The sequence below is a fragment of the Buceros rhinoceros genome, unplaced genomic scaffold (assembly GCF_000710305.1).
Source record: "Buceros rhinoceros silvestris isolate BGI_N320 unplaced genomic scaffold, ASM71030v1 scaffold200, whole genome shotgun sequence".
Taxonomy (NCBI): domain Eukaryota; kingdom Metazoa; phylum Chordata; class Aves; order Bucerotiformes; family Bucerotidae; genus Buceros; species Buceros rhinoceros.
The window spans coordinates 53,452-75,983 of record NW_010387671.1 but is presented as its reverse complement, the minus strand read 5'-3'; the positions used below and the strand labels follow the sequence as shown (position 1 = coordinate 75,983).

Genomic DNA, 22,532 nt, shown 5'->3' with positions numbered 1-22,532 from the left:
TCACCGGTTGGCACAGGGGCAGGCCCAGCCACGGGACAACTTCTCTCTCCAGTCACCCCTTCCTCCTTCCAGGGGATAAGGATCAAGGAGAGAGAAGAAGAAAATGTAGGCGAGGCCTCAGTTATATTTAGGAAACTAAAATGGTTTTAATAACAATAGAACAGTTATATACAAAATACAGTCATATACAAAACGATATCAACAAGTATACATAAGGATCAGGGGTCTGGTGCAGCAGGTAAAAGAAACAAACGTGATAGAAGAAACTACCAGTCTGTGATGGCTGATGGCACACAGCGTAGACAGGGGTCGGGGCCCGCTCACCTGGGTAGTGGTGGCTGGAACACACGGCGGTGAGGAGTGGTTGGGGAGGGCGTCAGCGGCTCGCCTCCCATGGCAGGCACAAGGCGTGCTTTTCCCGTGGTTCCCTTCCTGCCACTGGCCCTGAAAGCAACAGTGTCCCACCAAAAGTTCCCCAGCCAGTCAGATGCAGTGATGTGCGGGGGAAGGAATACTTTAATTGGCCTGCTTCTGTGTCCATCAAAGCAAACCAAGCTGTTTTCTGTTAACCCAGGACGGTTGGTGATGCTTTGGTGAAGAATGCAAGAGTATCTGCACCCCGTCCTTCATTTCCCTCATGAAGTAGAAGCTCATAGGAAGTGAGCCTGGGCGAGGGTGCAAGTCAGGAGTGGAGAGAGGGAGGAACAGTGATGGCAGGGTTTGCTGTTCTCCAGTCTCGGGAGGGTCAGAGAAGGTCTGGATGATGCAGATACTCAAGAGTCGGAGCAGTTGACTCTGGTGCCTTGCACCTCTTCTGTGTTTTTGTGAGGAAGTCAAGGTCCCCCTGTTAGCAGTGGAGCTTTGTTGCCTGTTTGGAGCTCTCAGAAGTAAACTCCTCATGCTTCATAATGGGATCCTGGTGTCGTAAAAGCCAGCTGTAATTACGTGGTGTGGGAGGCGCAAGTTTATGTGAGAGAATGAGAAATACCCTTTATCCTGAGTTTCATTCATGGTGTCACCCACTGTGGCTCCATGTTCGTTCACTGACGTGTGGAAGGTGGGTGCCTGTCTCGAAGTAAGCACTTTGTAGCTAGACCTTGAGGCAGTAATTTGTGTAACGTCCGTGGACTCCAGTTCTCTGCAATGCTCATTTCGTAGATGAAGGCGGCCACGAGTGGTGATGATTTACAGAGAAAAGGCAATGATGCCTTGATGCTGAAAAGCTGGCTTGTCCTATAGGTGGCACCTGCTCCATCCCTCTGAGTCTGCGCACTGAGCAATCACAAAGCTGTATTGCCTGAAGTCTTGTTGGCATCTCTTTTTGTTGAGAGCAACTATAGAAATGGTGGCTTGTGTTTTGGAGAGAGCTGGACCAAGAAATATTTCTATTTTGCTCCTTCTGGTGAGTGCTATGGACAGCTTGAAGAGTCATCTACAGAGTGTCCATTTGTGAAGGTGTTTCAGGCTGCAGTTTTTACTGTGTTCTCCCTGTGATGGTGAGGGTTTTATATTTGACTTTGAGTTATTAACTCTTTCTTCTCCCTGTTCAATTTGCAGCACTGGAGACAAGTGGCGGTCGCGGAGGAAGATGATAACTCCCACATTCCACTTCGAAATCTTAACTGATTTTCTAGAGGTTATGAATGAACAAGGAAGTATTTTGTTGGAGAAATTGGAGAAGCATGTTGACAAGGAACCATTTAATGTCTTTCTGGACATCACTCTCTGTGCCCTTGATATCATTTGTGGTAAGTTCTCTTCAGTTATTGTGGAAGGGCTGTGTATTGTGCAGAGGCTCATGACTACAACTATGCCGTGTTGTGTGAGGAGATAGTTGAAGAGAAATGTCCCTCCATATTGTGCAAATGCATTTCCACCCTCCCAAGGCCGTCCTTTCTCCTAGAGTGTCTTGTGTGGATCTGAGCAGGTGAGTTTGTGGGTCTGCCAGGGCAGAGATAGCAGTCTGAAGTGAGGTTGTGTTGAGGAGCAGGGTTCCTGGCCATGAAAATGTAAAGTGAGCTCATCACCTGGGATGGGATGTCTGTATTTACCTGTTGAAGGGACATGGTGACAGTCCGAGGCTGGGAGCAGTAATAACCTGTTGTGTACAGGGACTCTCTATTTTACTTTGCACTTGTGAACCATTGAGTTCTTCTTTCTAGAAACAGCGATGGGCAAGAATGTGGGTGCTCAGGAGAATAAGGATTCTGAATACGTTCGTGCTGTCTACAGGTAAATGGACATTTTCCTTAGCTGCTTTGTAGTTGGGCTGGGGTTTATGCTGCTGCTGTCAGGTGTTCATCTGCTGTGAGCCAGGAGGGAAGGCCAAGAGTTCACAGGTGGGAGGTAAAAAGTCAAGAAGGCAGGAGATACTCCTGCAGACTTTGATGCATTTTATGGTGTGAGTTTATTCAATGGGGGGCTGAGGCATTGAAGAGGTGTCGGCTGCGATTTGGTTAATCTGTTGGTACAGAAGGTTCAAAAAAACCAAAAGGAGGTGCACCATTTCATATCAGCATGACTGGCAGAATTGAGAGGCTGCTGTTTTAGACAGCATGTTAAAGCTGAGGCACTGCTGTTCATGGCAGTGTTTACACCATTCAAATTGTATGTGACTGTCCAGTAGATTAGAAAAAACATGGTCTATATTCCTACCACACTGGTGTGCCAACCTAGATGAGATGTAGCTGCTTGTGGCATCTCACCCCTAGCCTTTGATGGGGCTTGTGGAGACAAGTGTGTTACATAAAAGCGGTAGAATTAGAGGATTTGATTGTCATTGGTTCCTTGGCCTTTCCCAGATGGTAATGCAAATGAGCTGTCCCACAGTTGGTTGAAATGTAATAATTACTCCTCAAAGTCTCTTTCTGCAGCCAAAAGCATGTGCAAGAGCAGAACAGCAATGATAATCACCCTCTCCAGATGTACCCTAGTTGTGTTTGAGCATACTTGTGGTCTCATAGTCTTTATTTCAAATACATTCCATGTGCTGTCTGACATATATGGTATCTGGAGAGTCAAGTAGGAATGTACTGCTTTTAGATGGCTATTTGAGATCTTGGAGCAGTTATTCTGGAGCCGTGACAAAAGTAGTCTTTTCAGGTTGTACTAATCTTTTCGGTGTGGTTGGTGCTTTACTCAGGTGGAGCAGAACTGGACTGGATGACTTAATATGTCCATTTCAAGGGGATTCCTACTAAATGAGAGTATGCTCTCCTTCTCAGAGATCAGTGCTTGAAGATACAAATCATGGCGATGCTGGGAAAGATTACAGAAATTTTGAGATGGTTTAAAATTGGGAAGCAAATATGAATAGCCTGTCTTTCAGATGGCTTAAACTCACACAGTTTAAGTTCTGTTTCATGGGGGAAGGTGGAACTTCTTTGTGTTCTTGAAAGCCTGCTGTAGATTCACTTTTTGTCAAGAAATGTTACATGACGTAACTGTTGTGCCCCTAGGATGAGTGATCTAATCCACAAGCGACAGAAGAGCCCTTGGTTTTGGCCAGATCGTTTATATGTGCTGTTCAAGGAAGGGAGAGAACATCAGAAGAACCTCAAGATCCTTCACAATTTTACAGATACAGTATAGATTCCTTTTTTTTTTTTTAATGGTACTTTCTTGTTGTCAAAGTAGAGAACTCAGTAGAGAACTTCTAAATGGCGGTGAGGTTCAGCCATCTCATATGCATCTGTTAAGAGGAGAACTATTTCTCTGTTGGGATGCTGAGTAATTACCTGAAAATAAGACAACTGACTCCTGTGTCAGGAGCTCTGTCCTATATAACTTAGACTCTGTCTTATACTACTCCAAGGGAGTTGCAGGGCTTTCAGGTTCTTGACAACCGAAACAAACAACAAGAGTCTGCTGAGCTCTTGTGCTGCCCCAGATGCTCCACATCTGAATCATCCGCAACAGCTCACTGGCAAATTTGTAGCAGTAAGCCTAAGGCTCTCTGCTTGGTAATGTCACTTGGTCCAGCCCTCAGAAATGGAAGCCTGTATTTATTTTTACCTATTTGGAGCAAAACTGCTGAGATGAGCAAACACACACAGGTCCCCACATCAGCAGTAAGACGCTTTGACCCAGAAATCATCAAGTGTAGGTCACGGACTTGGCATAAAATGCAGTGTTATCTCACCATGTTAGACTGTGCAAGTAACACCCCTTTCTCTCACCAAACGGCCTCTGTGGTGTTCTTGCCAATGGTTGCCCTTGGAAATGTGCTGTTAGAATGTTACCACGGAGGCTGCTCTCCCTGAAGTAGGTATATGTACCCCATAATGTCTTTGTGTCAAGGTCCACAACAAAGGAGATAGTCTCTGAACTTTTACTTTGGATAATGAGCCGCATGGACTCTGTGATGTTTTTAAAAGGTTCATGTTTCACTTCCTGTTATTGGGAACTGCAGCAGTGAGACATGAGAGAGGCTTTTCAAGGGACCTTCCTGTGCTGGGCTGCTGCACTGGACGTAAGAAGTCAAATCTTAGAAGATGACAAAGGAACAGTAAATAATAATATCACCTAGTGTATGTGCTGACAGAATGCACTGAGGCAAAAGGTGGTCCAGTATGTGTTTTTATATCTATATATGTTCAGTGAGGGAAGCAACATATGTTTGTGTGTGTATAACTTTTTTTTTTTTCATTTAGTACTTCCTCTGAACAGAACTACCTGCTCTACAGCCTTTATTTTTGGTTATTTTGTTGTTGTTGAAAGCAAAACCAGTTTATTGAAGGGTTCTGTTTTGCTGTTACAGTGGCGACAGCAGGAAGTCCCTGTCTGTTGCTGTATGTGTGCTTTAACCTAAAAAAGGGAAGTTCAGCCATTGCTCTCATACTGCAGTAAATTTGGGAAGCTTTCGTGTAGTGATTCCAACTATGCTGGAACAGGCTATGTGTAGTCCCGATGCAGGGTTGTGGGGTGCCCTAGCTTCTCTTCAGTCTCCTCGGTTCCCCAGATGTTGGAGATGTGATCCTTTCCTTAGTTATTGGATAGGGTAGAGAATTATCTTCTTGGTGATCAGGCCGTTCAAATTGTAGTGAAGTTTTTTTGATTTGCTGTCACTATTGTTGACATTTGCAATTGGCTTTTCCCAGACATTTTGGATGTCATTACAATTCTTGATCAACAGACTGTGTCATTTGGCTATCTAATTTCTTGATGATAAAAAAGCTATACAAGTTTCACTCTGTTGCTTGGGACAAAGAGGTGTTGGTGATATTTCACCTACTAATACAAAAAGTCAGTTAAAGTTCATGAGCTAATGCTGACAGTAAGCTAACTAGCTCATGTAACTGCTACACATGGATGTTGTTGTTCTAATAAGTTGGGACAAACCTGTGTGATGTAGACTGTGCGCCTGTGCTGCATGCATCTTATCTAATATAATGGTTCTAATCTCAGGTCATTGCAGAAAAAGCTGCAGAACTTGAAAACACCAAGCATACAAAATGTAATGCTGATGGCAACCGTGAAAAAAGTGGCTCAAAAAAGAGAAAAGCTTTCCTAGACATGCTGCTGAATGCAACAGATGATGAAGGAAACAAACTGAGCTACAGGGATATTCGTGAGGAAGTGGATACTTTCATGTTTGAGGTACCCAAGAAACCCATTGATTTGTTGGGTCTGGGGTTTTTGTTTTGGTTTGGTTGGTTTGGGTTTTGGGTTTTTTTGTTTTTTGGAGGGTTTGGGGATTTTTGTTTTCCCCAGAACCTGAGACTGACCATTTGCAGGTAGTGACTCTTCTTAGTTCAGGAGATTGCTTTTACTGTGAAGTTTTTTTAGCCCTGGAAATGTAACAGGAAATATCTATAGGATAGAAACAACTGAAGAGTAGAAATATTTGATCCAGAATTGTGTGCCCTGGCAAAATGTTGGGCGATAGACATGTGGCAGGCCCTGCCTATGTGAGCAGGCTCTGCTCATGAAAGCTGAGTAATAAGAGCTAAATGGCTGATGTGGGCTGTAGGCTCTCAGCTTCCGTTGCAAACCTCATTAATGCTAAAGAGAGCTCTAAATGGGTTCAATTTTGCCATGTGTTCTTCTTGCATTTTGACCCTTGCTAAGTTGGCTGTAATTTCCTGGTTCTGTCAACAACTGTGCATTGGCGCAATCGTCTTGTGTCTGGTTCCCTGTCCAATGAAGGATCTAAACTAGACTTTCAGTTCTCCACACTCCTCCATTAGGTGGACCTGAATTCTTTCTCAGAAGAGCTTAATTCAGAGTCATATTGCTGCTGTTGTAACCTAGAGAAACTCACTTCCCATCTTATCATTCCTGTAGCTGGATTTTGAAGAAGTGCAGCATCCAGAACTTCACAAGTGCACCTTTTTTAGTACCAAAGTCCTTTCTTGGTCAACTGTTCCCTTTTATGTTCTTTTTTGTTTTGTTTTGGTTTATGGTTTTGTTTTGGTTTTGTTCTCTTTGCCTTTGTTTCCTTTCCAAGTTTTTATCTGATGCTGAGAACTGTAGTAGCTGATCCCCTTCTCCTAGGAAACTAAGAAGTATTTCCTCCTATGGCCACTGTACTGTGTCTCATTAGACCCTTTTTTTGAATAGTTTTTTACCCTTTTTGGATAGTTTTCTAAAGGTTACTGGTTGTGTCCATTTTATCTCTCCTATGGTAGTTGTTGGCCTGTCAGATGTTACATTGTTGACCAGACAGTAGCCAAAAAGATTAATATATATCTGTTCCATTGTGTACATACTGGTAGCTCATGCTGCTTCTGGAAGGCAGAGAATGAAGTTTGATCATGTTATTTCAATACTTTTCCCTTTTGGTCAGTTTTCAGGCACGTGACAGAATCATGGGTCATCTTAGATCCTGATAATCAGCATGTTGCATAGAGTTCTTCATTCTTGATTTTTGTTTTTCTTGTGGTCTTGGGACTAATAAGTGTCACTTTCCACACTACCTGCACACCTAAGCATTTATGAAACCTATTTGTGCACAGGAATAGTGTTGAAATGAATGTCTCTAAATCTGAACCTCTAGGGCCATGATACAACAGCAGCTGCTATGAACTGGGTCCTCTACTTACTTGGACATAATCCTGAAGCCCAGAAGAAGGTTCATGAAGAACTGGATGAGGTGTTTGGTGCGTTTCCATTCTCCCTTCATTGGGATTGTGGTGGTGATTGCATTTGTGAGTGGAAATGTGGTACGTTACGAGACTAGATGTAGAAACATGCCTTGTGGCCCTCCTGGAGCTTTCAATAGCTAGAGGTGGTTGGAACAGGTGCTGGAAGATCTGTATAGCTAATTTTACATCTTTGGGGCAAGTCGTGCATGTTCAGTGTACGCGTAGCACCTTCTCGTCTTGGTGCATAATGAGAGTTCTTGGAGGGAGCTGGGCTGAGTTTGTTTAACTAAAAGTGGGAAGTTTTGATCTTGCTTGTCCCTGTTTGTTTTTGAACAGGTGACACTGAGCATCCTGTTACAATGGATGATTTGAAGAAGCTTCAATACCTTGAGTGTGTTGTGAAAGAAGCCCTTCGGATCTTCCCTTCAGTTCCAATGTTTGGCCGTACCTTGAATGACGATTGCTGTATTAGTAAGTAGTGTCCTCTGTTTGCCACTTCCTAGCCTGCTAGCATCTCCTCGGTGGAGGTGCTTCCCAAGTAAAGGGCAGTGTTTTATTTTTTCATTGTACTCTTGAGTATAAAAAGTCACTTACCTGCTGTTGTTTTGACCCTTCTTTTCCCTCTCTCTTTCTTCTTTAGATGGATATGAGGTACCAAAAGGCACAAATATTATTGTCTTGACTTATGCCCTGCATAGAGACCCCGAGATCTTCCCTGACCCGGAGGAGTTCAGGCCTGAGCGATTTTTCCCTGAAAATTCTAAGGGAAGGCACCCATATGCTTACGTGCCCTTCTCAGCTGGTCCCAGGAACTGCATTGGTAGGTAGCTGCAGAGGAAGCCCCTGTAATGTGAGAGGGCTGCTTTTGGTGTAGTAACTCTGGTAGCAGTGAGTATATGAGAAATCTAAGTCTCGATATGCCTGCTGGTCATGTACACCACTCTTCCCCCCTGCCCTCCTCATGTTCCCCAAATGCTGGGTGTTGTCTCCCCTGCAAGCCTGGTGCTTGAGCTGTCACATGTTGTTTCTTCCCAGTGGTTTCCTTTCTTCCCAGGGGCTGCTCTCTGTCTAACTGGTGTTGCCTTACTGCCTGTGCAGCCTGGCAGCGTGTTACTGGGCTCATGTGTTAGGACAGAATTGCTTCAAATTTCCAATTCCAGAGTGAGAGGAGCCAAACGCTTGTTTTGCTCTCAAAACATCTCATCTGTGTATCTCATGGTCTCAGCTGGGTGTCCGAAACATGTAGTCTGCAACTGATGGGTCCTTTTCCTCTTTTAGGACACTGTTGTTGCTCTAGTGTTTTCACTGACTGAACTTGTTAGCGCCTCAGGTGCCACCAATATACTTGACATTTTTCTATGCACAAAGTAGAAGCATTGTTGTTTGTATTGTAGAACACATGGAAAGACTGTTCCCTGCACTGATCTTAAGCACAGATGGGGAACATTAAGCAATTGTCACACCATTTACAGGAACAGGAAAAACAGCTTCTACAGTTTTGGTTTCGTTTATTTTCTTTTTGGCGGGTTGGGGTTGGTTGGTTGTTGATAGTTGATGTCCAGGAACATGTGCAGAAGTAGTTCATTAATATCACTGCATAAATACGTTGCTGTGTACGTGTGTGTGGTTTAACCCCAGCTAGTGACTAAGCACCACACAGTTGCTTGCTCACTTGTCCCTTCCCAGTGAGATGGGGAAGAGAATTGGAAAAAAAAAAAAAGTAAAACATGTGGATTGAGGTAAGAACAGTTTAATAAATAATACTAAATATAATAACAACAACAATAATAATTATAATAGTAATGAAAAGGAATATAAAAAAGAAAGAGATAAATAAAATCCAAGAAAAGACAAGACATGCACAATGCAATTGCTCACCACCCACTGACTGATTTCCGAGCAGCGATCTGCCCCTCTTGGCCAACTCCCCCGAGTTTATATACTGAGCGTGACATTCTGTGGTATAGAATATCCCTTTGTCTAGTTCAGGTCAGCTGTCCTAGCCATGCTTCTGAAAAATCCTTAAGGTGAAAACGGCTTAACAACAACTAAAACATCAGCGTTTGATCAACATTATTCTCACCCTAAATCCAAAATCAGCTACCAGGAAGAAAATTAACTCTTTCCTAGCCAAAACCAGGACAATGCGTACAGATATCCATCTGTGCATATTATACAGAGGGGAGCACAGAAAAAGTTTTGAGCACTGAATTTTGCGTCCTCTTCCATTTTCAGTGTAGTTTCAGTGAACTGCCTGAAATGTGACACTCAGTTTGGTTTTTCTCATATTTTTCTATATTTTCCCCTTTCCTTCTCCAGCTTTCTCTGAAGTGTAAATTGAACTTTGTCCTCTGTGCTAGCAAATCATCAGTGTGTGTGATGCTTAGTGTTCTTTGAAGGAAGGTTGGTCTGTTGTGCTATTGCAGTTGTATCTCCATTGCTCTTCTTTGTATATATGGAACAGTGGGATTTGTCTCTCCTCGCAGCTCCTGTGCTGCATCTTCTCCTGGTCTGGTCTGCCATCTGTTCCACTCAAGAGGCGTAACAAGGCTGTGTTTTGTAGTAGTTCCGTGTAGCGTTGACTGTTACCTCTTTGCTGTTTGAGTTCTGTGTACTATGGGAAGGCGAACGTGCTGTGGATTGTCCCAGCAAGGCCAGAATTGTAATGCAAAGGAAAGTGCTCTTTTCAGTAGTAGCCATATGACCTCGATTTTGGACTAAAGGCAGTTCTGTTCTTGAGGGAGATGCACAGTCCTTGCTGTCTTGTGTTCCTAGGGGTATTGCTGTGAGGATGCAAATGCAGCAACTGTTGATGCAACCTGGTGATAGTATCTGGGGTTTTTTTAATTCGTTTTTTGTTTTTTTTTTTTTTGCTGCCCTGTAATTTGTAGGTCAGCGCTTTGCACAAATGGAGGAGAAAGTTCTTCTAGCCCACATCCTCCGGCGCTTTTGGGTGGACTCAAGTCAAAAACGAGAAGAGCTTGGTCTGAGTGGAGAACTGATTCTTCGTCCAGATAAAGGCATCTGGATTAAGCTGAAGAGGAGGCCAAAAGCTGGATCAGAATAAAAGAGAATTCAAGATTTTATTTTTCCGAAAACTTCCAAGCTATTTAGGCTGAGGTGTTTTTAAATCAGATATTCCGGCAGTCCAGCAATCTGTTGAAACTGAAGTTGTTGATCGTTGTTTCATTAAAGATACTGTAATAGCCCTAAATGGCTCTAGTACACAGGAACTTAACATTCATCTTTGAATGTAAGCCTTTGAACATAAAACCTGAGTGCCGTATCTACTCAAACTAGATTATTCTACTGCAACAATTGCAAAACCACCTCAAATTATGGTAATAACAACAGTAATGCCTGTGTTGGAGTGATCTGGTTATATCCCATGGCATTTGTGAGGCAACTGATAGTCTCAAATCTTTGTATACTTTTCAGATTTCTTTGCTTCTGAAAGGTGCAAATGATCAATTCTTTCACTTGACTTTTTTTTTTTTCAGTTTTGGTGATAACTGCATCTATGAAGACAAAACAAAAAGCTCTGATAATTTCAATTCTCCCTTTATTTTTTCGGTGCATTTACAGTAGTTCTTTTGTGAGTGCTCTGAATTATCTTTTTAGCAAGGTATACCATAAGCATTAATCTATATGAAGTAGACAGTGTTCAGATTACACACAGGATTTGATAATGTCAGAACCACTGTATTAGTACAGATTTTGAGAATAAACTTTTATGCCTCAATATAGAATTAAATTATATCTGTAAAAATAACATGTCTCTGTGTGGTTAAATTCCTGATGGAAAATTATTTCTTATCATCCGTTCCTCTGGAGTGATCAATCAACCAGATTTTATGTGTTAGTCAAGGCCAAAACAATAAGTCAGCTTGCTCTGGCCTTTTAGGGTCCTGAAGGCAACATAGAGAATTTCTTGCTAATTGATATTAAAGAGGAATTAGTGATTGAACGAAGTGCCTGTGAAAGTTTCTGACTGAATCTTCATAACAGGTCAAAATCTGCAACAGCCACACAGCCAGAGAGCAGACTGACTGTGACTTTTGTAGGCACTGAGTAAAAGCCAGTGCTAGACCAAGCTGAGATCCTCTAGCTGGTCTGCTCCCTGCCCTATGCTTCGGCACTTCTTTTGGCTGGTGTGCATTACCCCAGCATGACCCTGGCACTGTACAAAGAAGGGTGCATGCTGATCACCACACCACACCTTTATCTGCTGATGGAACAGTTGCAGTTGCCACCGTGGTTTGCAGTGGGGATTTTAGGTGTTCTATCATCTTTAGGTTGTTCTGGGGCTCTGGGTGACCTGCAGAGAGGAACTGGTTGAGAAGCTTGGGGTCAGAGCTGGTATAGTGAATATGGACTGGTCCACCTCTAATGATTAATGTGTTACAGGGTAGGGAAGGCGTAATCTGCCCTGATTGATTTTGTTGACCTTTACGGATTTTTTTTGTTTGGTTTTTTTTGTTTCCTTGTACCCTTTTAAACAACACTTAGTGTTTTAATACCTGGGATACTGCTGTGCTTTGTAGAACATCAGAATAGAGAGAAAACAATTCCTGTATTTTCCAATTAAATTAGAAGTTTCCTTGAACCTGCTGAATTCTTTATTTTTCTGATAAACCTAGGTTTTACCGTTTTCAGAGGATCTTACAAAAAGATTTAACTGCTTAGTTTACATAAATGAAGTCAGACCTTCACAAATAGTTTATTGTAATTGCTCTCTTGATACTAAGAAAACAAGTCATTTAACAGTGATAATATGGTTGCATTCTTCCGCTTTCATTTTCAAAGACAAGTTTTATTGCTTGATAATAATGAGTTACTGTCTAGCTTACAGTTTATAATGAGAGAACTTTTGAGATTATTTTCTTACGTTAATACACGTAAAACTGTCCTGGTTTGGGTTAGAACAGAACTCATTCTGTTCAGTGATTTCACTTTCCAGCTCAGTCTCTGCTAAGTGACTGCACTGTCTGAAGCTAATGGTGTATTTTTGCAGACAGTGTCTGCTGCTAGAAGTGGTAACGCTTCATGTCCACAGTTATTACCATGGACTGGGATGCAGAAAGGCTCTTGCTTGTACTTTCTGCTACGAAGACCAATCCTGTGCACCACATTGGGTGTGCACTAAGTGAGAGGCTGCACCTGTGGGGAGGAGCAGACAGGACAGGTGACCCTGAACTGACCAACAAGGTGTTCCATCCCATAGACATCGTATTCGGTATAAAGCTGAGGGATCACAAAGGTCAGCCCCTCTTCCAGTCTTCAGTGGCCGGTGTCTGAGGAGGTCTTTGTCTGTTCTGCCTTTGATCCCAGTCTGTGCATTCCTGAATCTAGTTCTGGAATCCAGCTCCTGCATCCGGTTCTCGTCAGCTGCTGAGTCCAGTCTGGGACTTCCCCAGTGCCTGCCCCACAGTATCAGCGGTGATGGTGATGTTGTTGCCATCAGGGGTGTTGGGTTCTGTATTGTTAAGGGTCGAGGGACTGACATACCTCGATGTACCTTAACGGAATCCCTCCGTTATATATATATAATTTTGTTCTTATTGTTCTCATTAAAGCAGTTTTAGTTTCCTTTTCCAATCCATAAGTTTCTCTCCCTTCTTTCCTCTTTCCCCTTTTAGGGAGGGAAGGGAGGAGAGAGTAATATAGAGTGTTTGTCACTCATCTAATAGCTGGCCCAGCTCTAACCCTTAACAAAAACAAATGAAAGGTTTTCCTAAGAGACCTTAAGAAAAGGAATTATTTAATGATTTTGAGTATTTGGTAATGTGAGCTTTGCAGCTGTAGATGTGCAAACACATTCATCCAGAATGTGTTTGCTCAGAACATTCAGTATGTGGTTGAACCCTGGAAAGGTGCTTCGTGTTTTTTTGTAAAAACTATGTCCTGAAATTGCGGACTTTCAAGACAAATGAAAACTGATATTAATTCTTTTTCTCCCGTGGGACCTATTTTGTGGAAATGGTTTTTTAAATTGACCAAACTATACCAGTTGTCTCCATAAGGAGATAATTTTTGTGATATTTATCTACAATGACCAATGGCTTTGCTTGTTCATTGTTTTTGTACCATACTCCTCTCATAATGGGATCTCAAGTAAACTGTAATTTCTTTATAGTCTCTGAGAACAAGAAAAATAATTGCTACAAAAACTGAATTAAAGTGTATTGAGAACCTCATTATTAAAAGTGGACAGGCTCAAGTGCTGGCACAGGGTTACCAAAGTGAAACATCCCTATTCAGGGATGCACGTAACATCTTTGCCAAGATGAGCGCTAATGTAATCCTGTAGTCTTTGGTTCATAGATGTCCTGAAAAGGTGGTGACCTCTCACCTTTTGTTGTAAAAACTGGTTCTGAAGCGATTGGAGGCTGCTAATGAAATAAATATTGAGGAAATCAATCCTGAAATAACAGGAACTTTTGGCCTTCAGAGGAGATGTTAGATACCTTGTGTTGTGTAGAGTGTGTTTTTATTAACCTGAGTCATGTAGTTGTTGGTTGTGGTCAGCAACAACACCTTCAATTTGTTTTATTTTTCTCTTTCTTAACCCTGTAGGACTTAGGAGTGCAGTGCAGCCTTGCAAGTTTCCTGATTAAGTAATGTGACGATAAAATATTGTGTAGTAAAAAATGCACTTGCATAGTGGCTGTTTGCGATTTTTGTCCTGCTGGTGGTATAAAGGTGGCAGCTGAATGCCGAACCCGAATGTTACTCATGAGTAATATTTCACATTAGTCATATAGTTCATATAGGCTAGTCTCAGTGATGCTAATCATGGGATAGTGCTGAGAAATGTGACTGCCTTGCTGTAAGAAGTTGATAGCCTCATCTCATAAAGATCTCTTTTGTATGGTGACAGAAAGGATTCAACTTTCTACTGGCATGACGGAAATAGAGAGGAGAGTGTTTATGGGTCATGGTTTACGGTTGTTAAAGAGAAAACTGACAACAAACCCTCTGTGTGAACTCTTGGGTAGTACCACTTGTCAGAGGCACCAGGAGAAGTGGGCTAGTGCCACTTGCTAGACATCTGCCTTCCTGCATTTAATCTTTGTGCGGCAAAAGACAAACACTCATCTATAGATGTTAGTACACTGCTGCCTACAAATCCTCTAGCCATGTGTGATTTAATGTGTCATCTCACTGATACTCCTCTTCTGGCTGGTAAAAGACTCAAAGAACCTTTGGAGAATCCTACCCCACTTTCCTTCCTAAAAGCAGAATTTGTGCCACCCCTAGCCAACCTTCCAGTATAGTACTACCTCAGTTCATGGTCATGTCATATTTTGAAGATAGTCTTTGAAGTTTGTATGGATTAAAAACTAAATTAACTCACCTCCTAAACAAAGCCCCCCCCCAAACAAACAAACAAACAAAACCCCCAAACAACCCCTGCCCCCCCCAAAGTAATCTGAGATTCTTCTAAAAATGGGAGTTCTCTGCTAAGTAGAACTCCTTCTTTTGCTCAGGAAATGGGAATTTTTTGCTCAGGAAATTTTCTGATCCAGGCCTGGAAGTGTAGCATGTAGAGATGGAAAGGGTTCATTGAAAATGCAAATTGTTTTGAACTAAAAGAGGCAGTCAGTTAACAAAAAAGCTGTATGCCCAAACCTCCAGACCTGGTTCCAGTAGTTCCAGTAGTTTCCTGGCTAGTAGTTTAGGGACATATTTAGCCTGCTTAAGAGTTACTGTTTGACAATTTACAGCTCTTGGTCAAGACACTGGAACCCTTCAGTAAGCTGAAGTGCTCTGTCTTCTCTAGAGTCTAGCAATAACCTGCATAAGGTGTTCTCACTGCAACAAGCAAGGCCTTGGACATTTATCACATGTAATTCTCCATTTATAAGAAAAAATGAAATCTATACGGAAAAATTAAAGAAGCCCTCTTACAAATCAAACTCAGCAGCAATTTGTTGTTTAGCATATGCAACTGTCTCCTATTTTTTCTCTGACAACAGAATTTGGTCTGCATTGATTTCTTATTTCGACCTCCAGGACTCCCGTTCTTGGCAGGCTCCAGCCACCCCGTGCCCGGGTCTGTGATGTCCGGAGGTAGAGCAGCGACTCTTTCACGGGCACCCCCTTGCCGTGGGGAAGGAGCTTGCGTGCCCTTGTGAGGCTGAGAGCTGTGCTGGTGGTGGCATGTGCCTCTGGTGGGGTCTCCCAAGCCAGACAGGTCCCAACTGAAGGGTCAGACAAAGTGTGTCCATGGGCAGGATGGGCTCACTGGCCTTCGGGCAACCATCCTAGGAGAAGGACAACTCTGACTCCAAACCCGGGCAGATGGAGCTCGTTTAGCCCTGTAAGGCATCCATCTAAGAGAAGGATACTCTAACCAAACTTACAACCTGAGGCCTTTGCTGTCGCCGTCCAAGCTCGCTAGTCCCTGGCAGATTACCCTCATGTGTAAAGGCTGGAGCCAGTTCCGCGCACGCTGGTGCCTCACCTAAAAAATCCACTGCGCTGGCCCGAAGGGTGCACTCATCGCTTGCAGTGAGCGTGGGAAAAGCCCTTCCCAGATCTTCGTTCGTGAAGCCAAGCCGTGATGATGATGATTTCTTATTTAACATCTGGACTATATTTCTAGGAAGACTATAGTTGACCTGTAATGGGAGGATATGGAACTACTATACTGCTTTTATTTCAAAACAATATGCAATCCAGCACTTTGCACACATCAGTGAATAAGTTTTTCTAGCCATCTTTTTGCTGCCATTTTGGGTGGAATCAAGTCAAACACAAGAAGACTTTGATCTAGTGAGAGAGCAGATTCTTCACTCACATAATGACATCTGGACACAAATGGAAAGGCTCCAGATTGTTCATTGTAAGAAGGAAAGTTCAAGATTTAATTTTCAGAACGTGTTTTATCAGCATTTGGTATTTCACGTTGTTCTTTGTCATATACATAATAATGATAATCATGCAGAATTACAGATCACAGAGAATACTTTAGAATGTTTGGAGGGGTTTTTTTTCTACTGGAACATTCAGAACCAGGTTCATGATATGATTATAGCATCTTCATTCAGATGAAAGGATGTCCACAAAGCCATATCGAAATGAGAACTTGTGTGGTTCCTGTCTCACTGGTACCTTCCTTCCCTCGTTCCCTCTGAGATGCTCTTCCTCTTGTTCTGTGTCATGCCTGGCAGGTGCCTCATTACAGAGAGTAGATCCTCTCCCATGCTGATAGCTGCTTTTTGAATAGGATTGCCATGGGAATGTGGGAGTTTGTTCTGACAGGCAGAATTAGACCTAAATCAGACTAGTGTCCAGTCATTTGTTTCTTGAGGCGAAGCAATTTGGTAGTTCCTGCCATCTTTGTGGATGAATGAGATTTTTGCATAAATCACAGTGGAAATCAGCAGAAAGCGGTATCAAGCTAGTAGGCAACTGCCAGGGAGATTTAATCTTAAAGAACTTGCTAGCAGCTTGGCTGAAGCAGGTTGTGTTATTTTGTAAATACCAAGTCAGAATGAAATGGATTAAGTGCTCCATTATGTGTCAGGTGATTCCTATGAATTTTGTATCATGAAAAATGTTTCTCTTTTATTGAAGTGCTTTGAGGAACTCTTAACCCTGCCATTTGAATTGCTAAATCTTAATGCAATATCCTGATTTAGTTGCCAGAATATTATTGATTATAAATGAATATAATGAGGGAATTCAGACAACAGTAATCATACATGTGGAGCCTTTACAAGCCTAAGGAGTGTTATATGGTTTTGGTATTTCATGCACTTTGAATTTTTAGCTCTTCTCCTCCCTTAAATCATGTAATCTCTTTGGATTTGAGAGAAGCTCAGTAAACTGATACCAGCTGAGAATTTATCTCAGCATATTTTATAATTTGTGCTATAATAAATATGTCCTATAATATAATAAACAATAATTAATTCAGGGGCATAGAGTTTGTGCTGTTCATTTCCCTGTACAGAAGTACAGCGGTGTAAGCAGGGGAGCGTTTTGTCACGCAAGTAGCAGGCCCACCAAAAGACAATGTATTTATTTTCTGAAGTGAGCAAACTCAGCATGATTCTCTCCAAATAGCATTGCTGCCTTATTTCTCAGCTTCGCCATCAAATCCAGTTGATGCCCATATAGATGTAGTTAAAATGATATATGCTTTTGGAAGGAGCGTGGTATCTACATTTGAGAGCAGCTGCTTTAAGAAAGTCTTTTTTTTTTCTTTTTTTTTCCCCACACTAGTTTGCTTATGAAACAAATATCCATCACCAAAAGACACCTTTTACTGAGACAAATTTCTGAGACAAATAGAGATAATGGATTATAGAAAGGAAATCTTACAGAAGCTGCTGATGAAGGGATATGACTGCATATTGTGTGATGAGACACATGATCTTGGTGAAATTTATGATGAATATACCCTATTTTTCCTGACAATTTGAATTGTATACCTTATTTTTCCAAAAGTGTGAGGTTGGAGTTTTGTTTGGTTTATTTATAAGGCGGTATTGAACTGGAATAACATTGCCCAATATCCGAGATGGAAAGCCCAGAGGAGAAATGAAAAGTAAGGAAATTCTGATCCCTTTGTGCCACCAAGTGGAAAGTATGCATACACACACACAAAAAAAAGGAACAACAATTATTTTAATTGAATATTAGTGCAGGTTGAGCAACACAAAAACTTACAAATTCAGCTTTTGTTTGTAAATATTCATATATATGGTAGGTTTTGTGATTACTTTCAGAATTATGAAAAGTCTGTACTTTGAAGTAGAGGTGATAATTTTTTCAGAGGTGTAAAAGATTATGATAATTTTATAGATGGGAAAAGAGAGACTAAGTGACATACCTGTGGTTACACAGGAAGGCATCAGTGGTGATGACTGGAGATGGTGTAGTATACTTTCCCATAGCTGTACTCCCATGATATTTTTACACCTTATGGCCAATGGAAAGTCTCCTTGTCTAAACTAAAGGTCAGAGCAGTACGAGCATCTTAGTCTCAAAACACTCATGTTATGGGAATAAATATTAAAGTGTTTTGCAGTAAAGCCTTCTAGCACTCTCCCTTGTCAGTGTTACACACTTAGAAGAGAGCACATAAAATGAAAGCTGCTGTACTCTAAACATTTGAGTGCTTTCCTACAAACATGTCAGGGGAAAGAAAATCGATATACAGGGGAGTATGAAAACTTTCTTTGAGACAGTTCTTTGTCTCTAAGGAGGAGTTGGAGACCTTGCTGGTCCATAAGTCACAGAGAAGTCATCTCAATCATCAGGATGCTCAAAAGGTTCACAGCTGGGTGAAATGTTTTGATCCATATATTTTCTGAGTGGAACATATGTCTCCGTCTTTCCAGCATATTCAGTCTAAAAGAAAAGAGAGAAATTAGAGGGGAGGAGGGAAGAGTTGTCCCTTTAGCAAGTTCACTATGAAGCAAAACACCTTTTTTTGTCTTTTTTTTTCTTAATTTGAAAGAATTTTTTTTAATTTGAAATTTATTTTGCTTTTGTTACACAAACTAAAGGTAATTACGAAAATCAACTTCTTGTTGCATTTATATGTCATGTATCTGCAAACTGCTCTTCTGGCTTCAGGCAAACTAAAGGAGGGATAAGAACTTGAACTGATATTAAAGAAAACAGTTGAAGCATACAGCTGTGTCTATTTGCCAAGGGAATGCCTCAGGAAAACAGTGTAATAATAAGAAAATAGTAAGAAAATATAGTATTTGTAATAATAACAAAATATTATTATCTCTTTCACGGGCACCCCCTTGCCGTGGGGAAGGAGCTTGCGTGCCCTTGTGAGGCTGAGAGCTGTGCTGGTGGTGGCGTGTGCCTCTGGTGGGGTCTCCCAAGCCAGACAGGTCTCAACTGAAGGGTCAGACAAAGTGTGTCCACGGGCAGGATGGGCTCACTGGCCTTCGGGCAACCATCCTAGGAGAAGGGCAACTCTGACTCCAAACCTGGGCAGATGGAGCTCATTTAGCCTTGTAAGGCATCCGTCATCTCAGAGAAGGATACTCTAACCAAACCTACGACCTGAGGACTTCGCTGTCACCGTCCAAGCTCGCTAGGCCCTGGCAGATGAACCTCAGGTGTAAAGGGTGGAGCCAGTTCTGCGCATGCTGCGCCTCACCTAAAAAATCCACCGCGCAGGCCTGAAGGGTGCACTCATCGCTTGCAGTGAGCGTGGGAAAAGCCCTTCCCACATCTTCATTCGTGAAGCCAAGCCGTGATGATGATGATGGTTATCTTACAATAACAGTATCATCAGACAGGTGATGACTCTGTCCTCAGTTACAGTACTTTCATAATGGTGTTACTTACTTGTGACTGAGTCACTAGCCTTACTGATTTCAAGTGGATTTCCCCCCCACCCCAGCTCAGGATTTCCTCTTGAGACAAATCTCATTCTCTGTTTATGTAGGTTCTTGTGCTAGCAGCAGAGATTCTGACTGTTCTCAACCAGAGATTTGCCTTTTATTTTAAAACGTCATCAAGAGGCAGATGCTGAGCTGCTGTAAAATCTGGACATCAGTTCCACTGCGGTCTGGATGATGTATGCTCTGAAAAAGTGGCCCAAGGTCAGTACCAATATTGACAGAAAGAGAGTACCCATTCAAAGTAAATATTAAAGCTAAGTTAGTATTGCAGGAACAGTAATATTTAACATGAGTTGTTGGTATTTTTTTTTTTTTTGGTGGAGCATAAATCTTGTCCGTTCATCCAGACCTACTATATGTTCAGGTATGTAACCATTATTGCAACTGCTATTCAGTGAAAGCTTTTCATAGCAACCAGACAGTGTATGCTGATCTCTGTATGGATTGTGTGATACGGTTAATTTATTTGATTCTTTCAGAGCTTAAGTTGCTGCATGTGGTAAAAAAAAAGGTTTAAAATTCATATAACATATCCGAAGCAGTGACCACAAGTCATTTGTTTGCTCTGTTGATAAGAGTATCTACTTACCTACCAGGGAGGAGTCAGGGTTAATAATGACATTTTGATAGAATATTGCTTCCAGTATCCCAGTCTAAGCAAGAATAAATATTCTGCTGTTAAACAAAGCAGAAAATCTCTAAGTTTTTATAAGCTTTATTGCTACTTGCAATGTTAGGTAAAGGACAAACCTTTGTTCCTCTTTTATGCTACTTAATATATGTCATAACTGCATATCACAGCTGTAATTTGTAATTCTCAGTGTCATTTTGTACTAATGGTACAACAGTGCAAGCGTAAATCAGTGATATGCCTTGCAGTACTTCATAAGACTAATTATACACCCTTTATTAAGCATATGCTAAAGAATGATTTTGTGGGGTTTTTTTAGGATGAATTGGATTTATCGGATTTTTTATTTCATTTTCTTCCTTGCTTCTGTTTACAGTGGTAAGTAAATATGTAATACGTAAGGTAGGTATGCAGGGTAATGCAACTCTTCTAGAAGGGGAGGTGATTAGTAACCGCGGTCTGGTCCTGAGAGAGCTGTCTTGGTTCTACGGGATTGTGCCTGGTTAAGTTCGTGTAGCTCAAATGGAGTTTTCTCATGGGGCTTTGCTGACGCTGTTCTGCTGCCCCCCCTCCCCATGCTGCCACCTCACCCAGCATGCACACACTATTCTATGGGCAGCTTCCTCTATCAGACAGAAGTTGCATCCAGCTGGTAACTGTGAAATCAATGTGATGTTCAGCGTCCCACATCCAACTGCAAGGTTAGCAGCAGCTTAGCAAGGGAGCCCTTTGCAGTTGATGGGGGTTCAGGAGGTGAAATGGCATCCTGTGCTTCTCAGCGGACCTTGCTCTAGCCTGGTTTTCCCCATCACAGATCAGAACTCTAAAGTCTGCAGTAATGCGTGCTGGCTGCTGGGGGCTCAGTCCCACAGCATGGCTGTAAGCTGGCTGCCTCTTCCCAGCTGCAGAAGAGCCTCAGCCCTTTCCTCTGGAGAGACGCTGCTCTCTGGGTAGAAGACAGGACTGACAGCCATGGGCAGGAGCCAGACAGCTCAGCAGCCTCACTGGGGCACAGTGGTTGAGCTTCAGAGCCAACTTTTTTTTTTTTTTAAAATAAATAAACCCCACCAACCTTCAGTCTTATTCACACATTGCTTTAGGGTGAAATGACTGATTTAAAAAGTAGTGTGCAACAGCTACGAATCATCATCCTTGGAAGACTATTGCAACAAGGGTGAATAAGTAACTCCAGAACCAATTGTTTTATCATAAACTATTTTCTAGAATTCTCTTGATACTCTGGAAAATTAGTGATTGTGTATGTTTTTCAATATTGGTCTGTGTTAATGATTTACTTTGTTCAGTTAGCAAAAGTCAAACTACAAAACTTGCATTGCATCTCCCCGAAGTTCCCTGTGCTGATAAATTATCATTGAGACCGAACAGAAGTTTATGTTCAGTAATGTATTAACTGTTTACTCAGATGACAATTAGGTAATGAAGCTTTTATTGCAAAATCTCTTTGATAAATGTAGTATTATTTAAGGAAATGTTTTACATGGATTGAAATCTCAGCAGAACTAACACCTTGGATCATTTCTGAGGCCTAGGAAACACACCTTGTTATTAAAGTATTCAGAGCTGGCATACTTTTACATGGTACATAGTTTTATAGTTTTTTTGTGTGTGTTAATTTATAATAGAAGATAAATAAGATCCAAAATTCTGATAAAGTAAATAATTGCAAAATTATTTTGACTTTAGAAATCTAAGTGATAGAAAATGTTTTTGTTAATGAAAACGGAGGGTGAAGAAACTTTACTGAGAATAATAAATACAAATTTTTCGTGAAAGCTCTTGAAAGTATATATACCAGAAAATCTGGATGTTTATAAAGTAAAAATTTTGTATTAATGAGAAATTAACCTTTAAAAGATATTAATATATCTTGTCTTGTACATATGGCCCTTTTCCTTTTTAGGGGATAAATTATATATTTTATGCATGTGCAGGAAACAGAATTACCTTAGTTTATAATCACATCAACAAATAAAATCGACTTGCAACATTCTAAAACTGTAAAATCCAGTATGATAGTTCCATTTGTTTTATTTTTAAATGGCTTTTAAATGTTTTATGTTATACACAGTATAACATCTGTGAAGTAACTGATTAAGTAGCTAGATGAAATGTTTTCAGTTGGGTTTCCTTCCATTCTGTAAAAAGACAGGGTTTTTTTCTCTTTATCTTTTAGCTAAGAAAAAGCAGTTTTGTAGACATGAATAAAAAATGGCATATTTGCTACCACTTTGGAGGGCAAAACACAAGAAGAGAGTGGGCTGCTCTGCAAACGCAGCCCTCTTGTGTGTTTTAACAAGGCGATCTTACAAATGCCTTCATTTTGAAAGAGAACCTGTTGCTGCCTAGGTGTTTTCATTGCACAGCTCTGCACCCCGAGTGGGTTTCATTGCAGAGTTCAATATGGGACTGATG

The 22,532-nt window shown here is 41.4% G+C and overlaps 2 protein-coding genes across 2 annotated transcripts in view; both read left to right on the top strand.

Moving 5' to 3' along the window:
- LOC104500235 (cytochrome P450 4V2) overlaps window positions 1-10,222 on the top strand; it is a 15,412-nt gene extending 5,190 nt beyond the window's left edge. The window contains exons 4-11 of the mRNA XM_010144221.1: window positions 1,558-1,748; window positions 2,163-2,232; window positions 3,459-3,585; window positions 5,407-5,598; window positions 6,998-7,100; window positions 7,422-7,556; window positions 7,726-7,905; window positions 9,977-10,222. Of these exons, the coding sequence (XP_010142523.1) occupies window positions 1,558-1,748; window positions 2,163-2,232; window positions 3,459-3,585; window positions 5,407-5,598; window positions 6,998-7,100; window positions 7,422-7,556; window positions 7,726-7,905; window positions 9,977-10,152 (1,174 nt within the window). The 3' untranslated portion in view covers window positions 10,153-10,222. The remainder of the gene's footprint in view (window positions 1-1,557; window positions 1,749-2,162; window positions 2,233-3,458; window positions 3,586-5,406; window positions 5,599-6,997; window positions 7,101-7,421; window positions 7,557-7,725; window positions 7,906-9,976) is intronic.
- Window positions 10,223-20,419: 10,197 nt separating this feature from the next.
- LOC104499248 (coagulation factor XI-like) overlaps window positions 20,420-22,532 on the top strand; it is a 16,048-nt gene continuing 13,935 nt past the window's right edge. Inside the window, exon 1 of the mRNA XM_010143103.1 lies at window positions 20,420-20,477. Within this exon, the coding sequence (XP_010141405.1) occupies window positions 20,420-20,477 (58 nt within the window). The remainder of the gene's footprint in view (window positions 20,478-22,532) is intronic.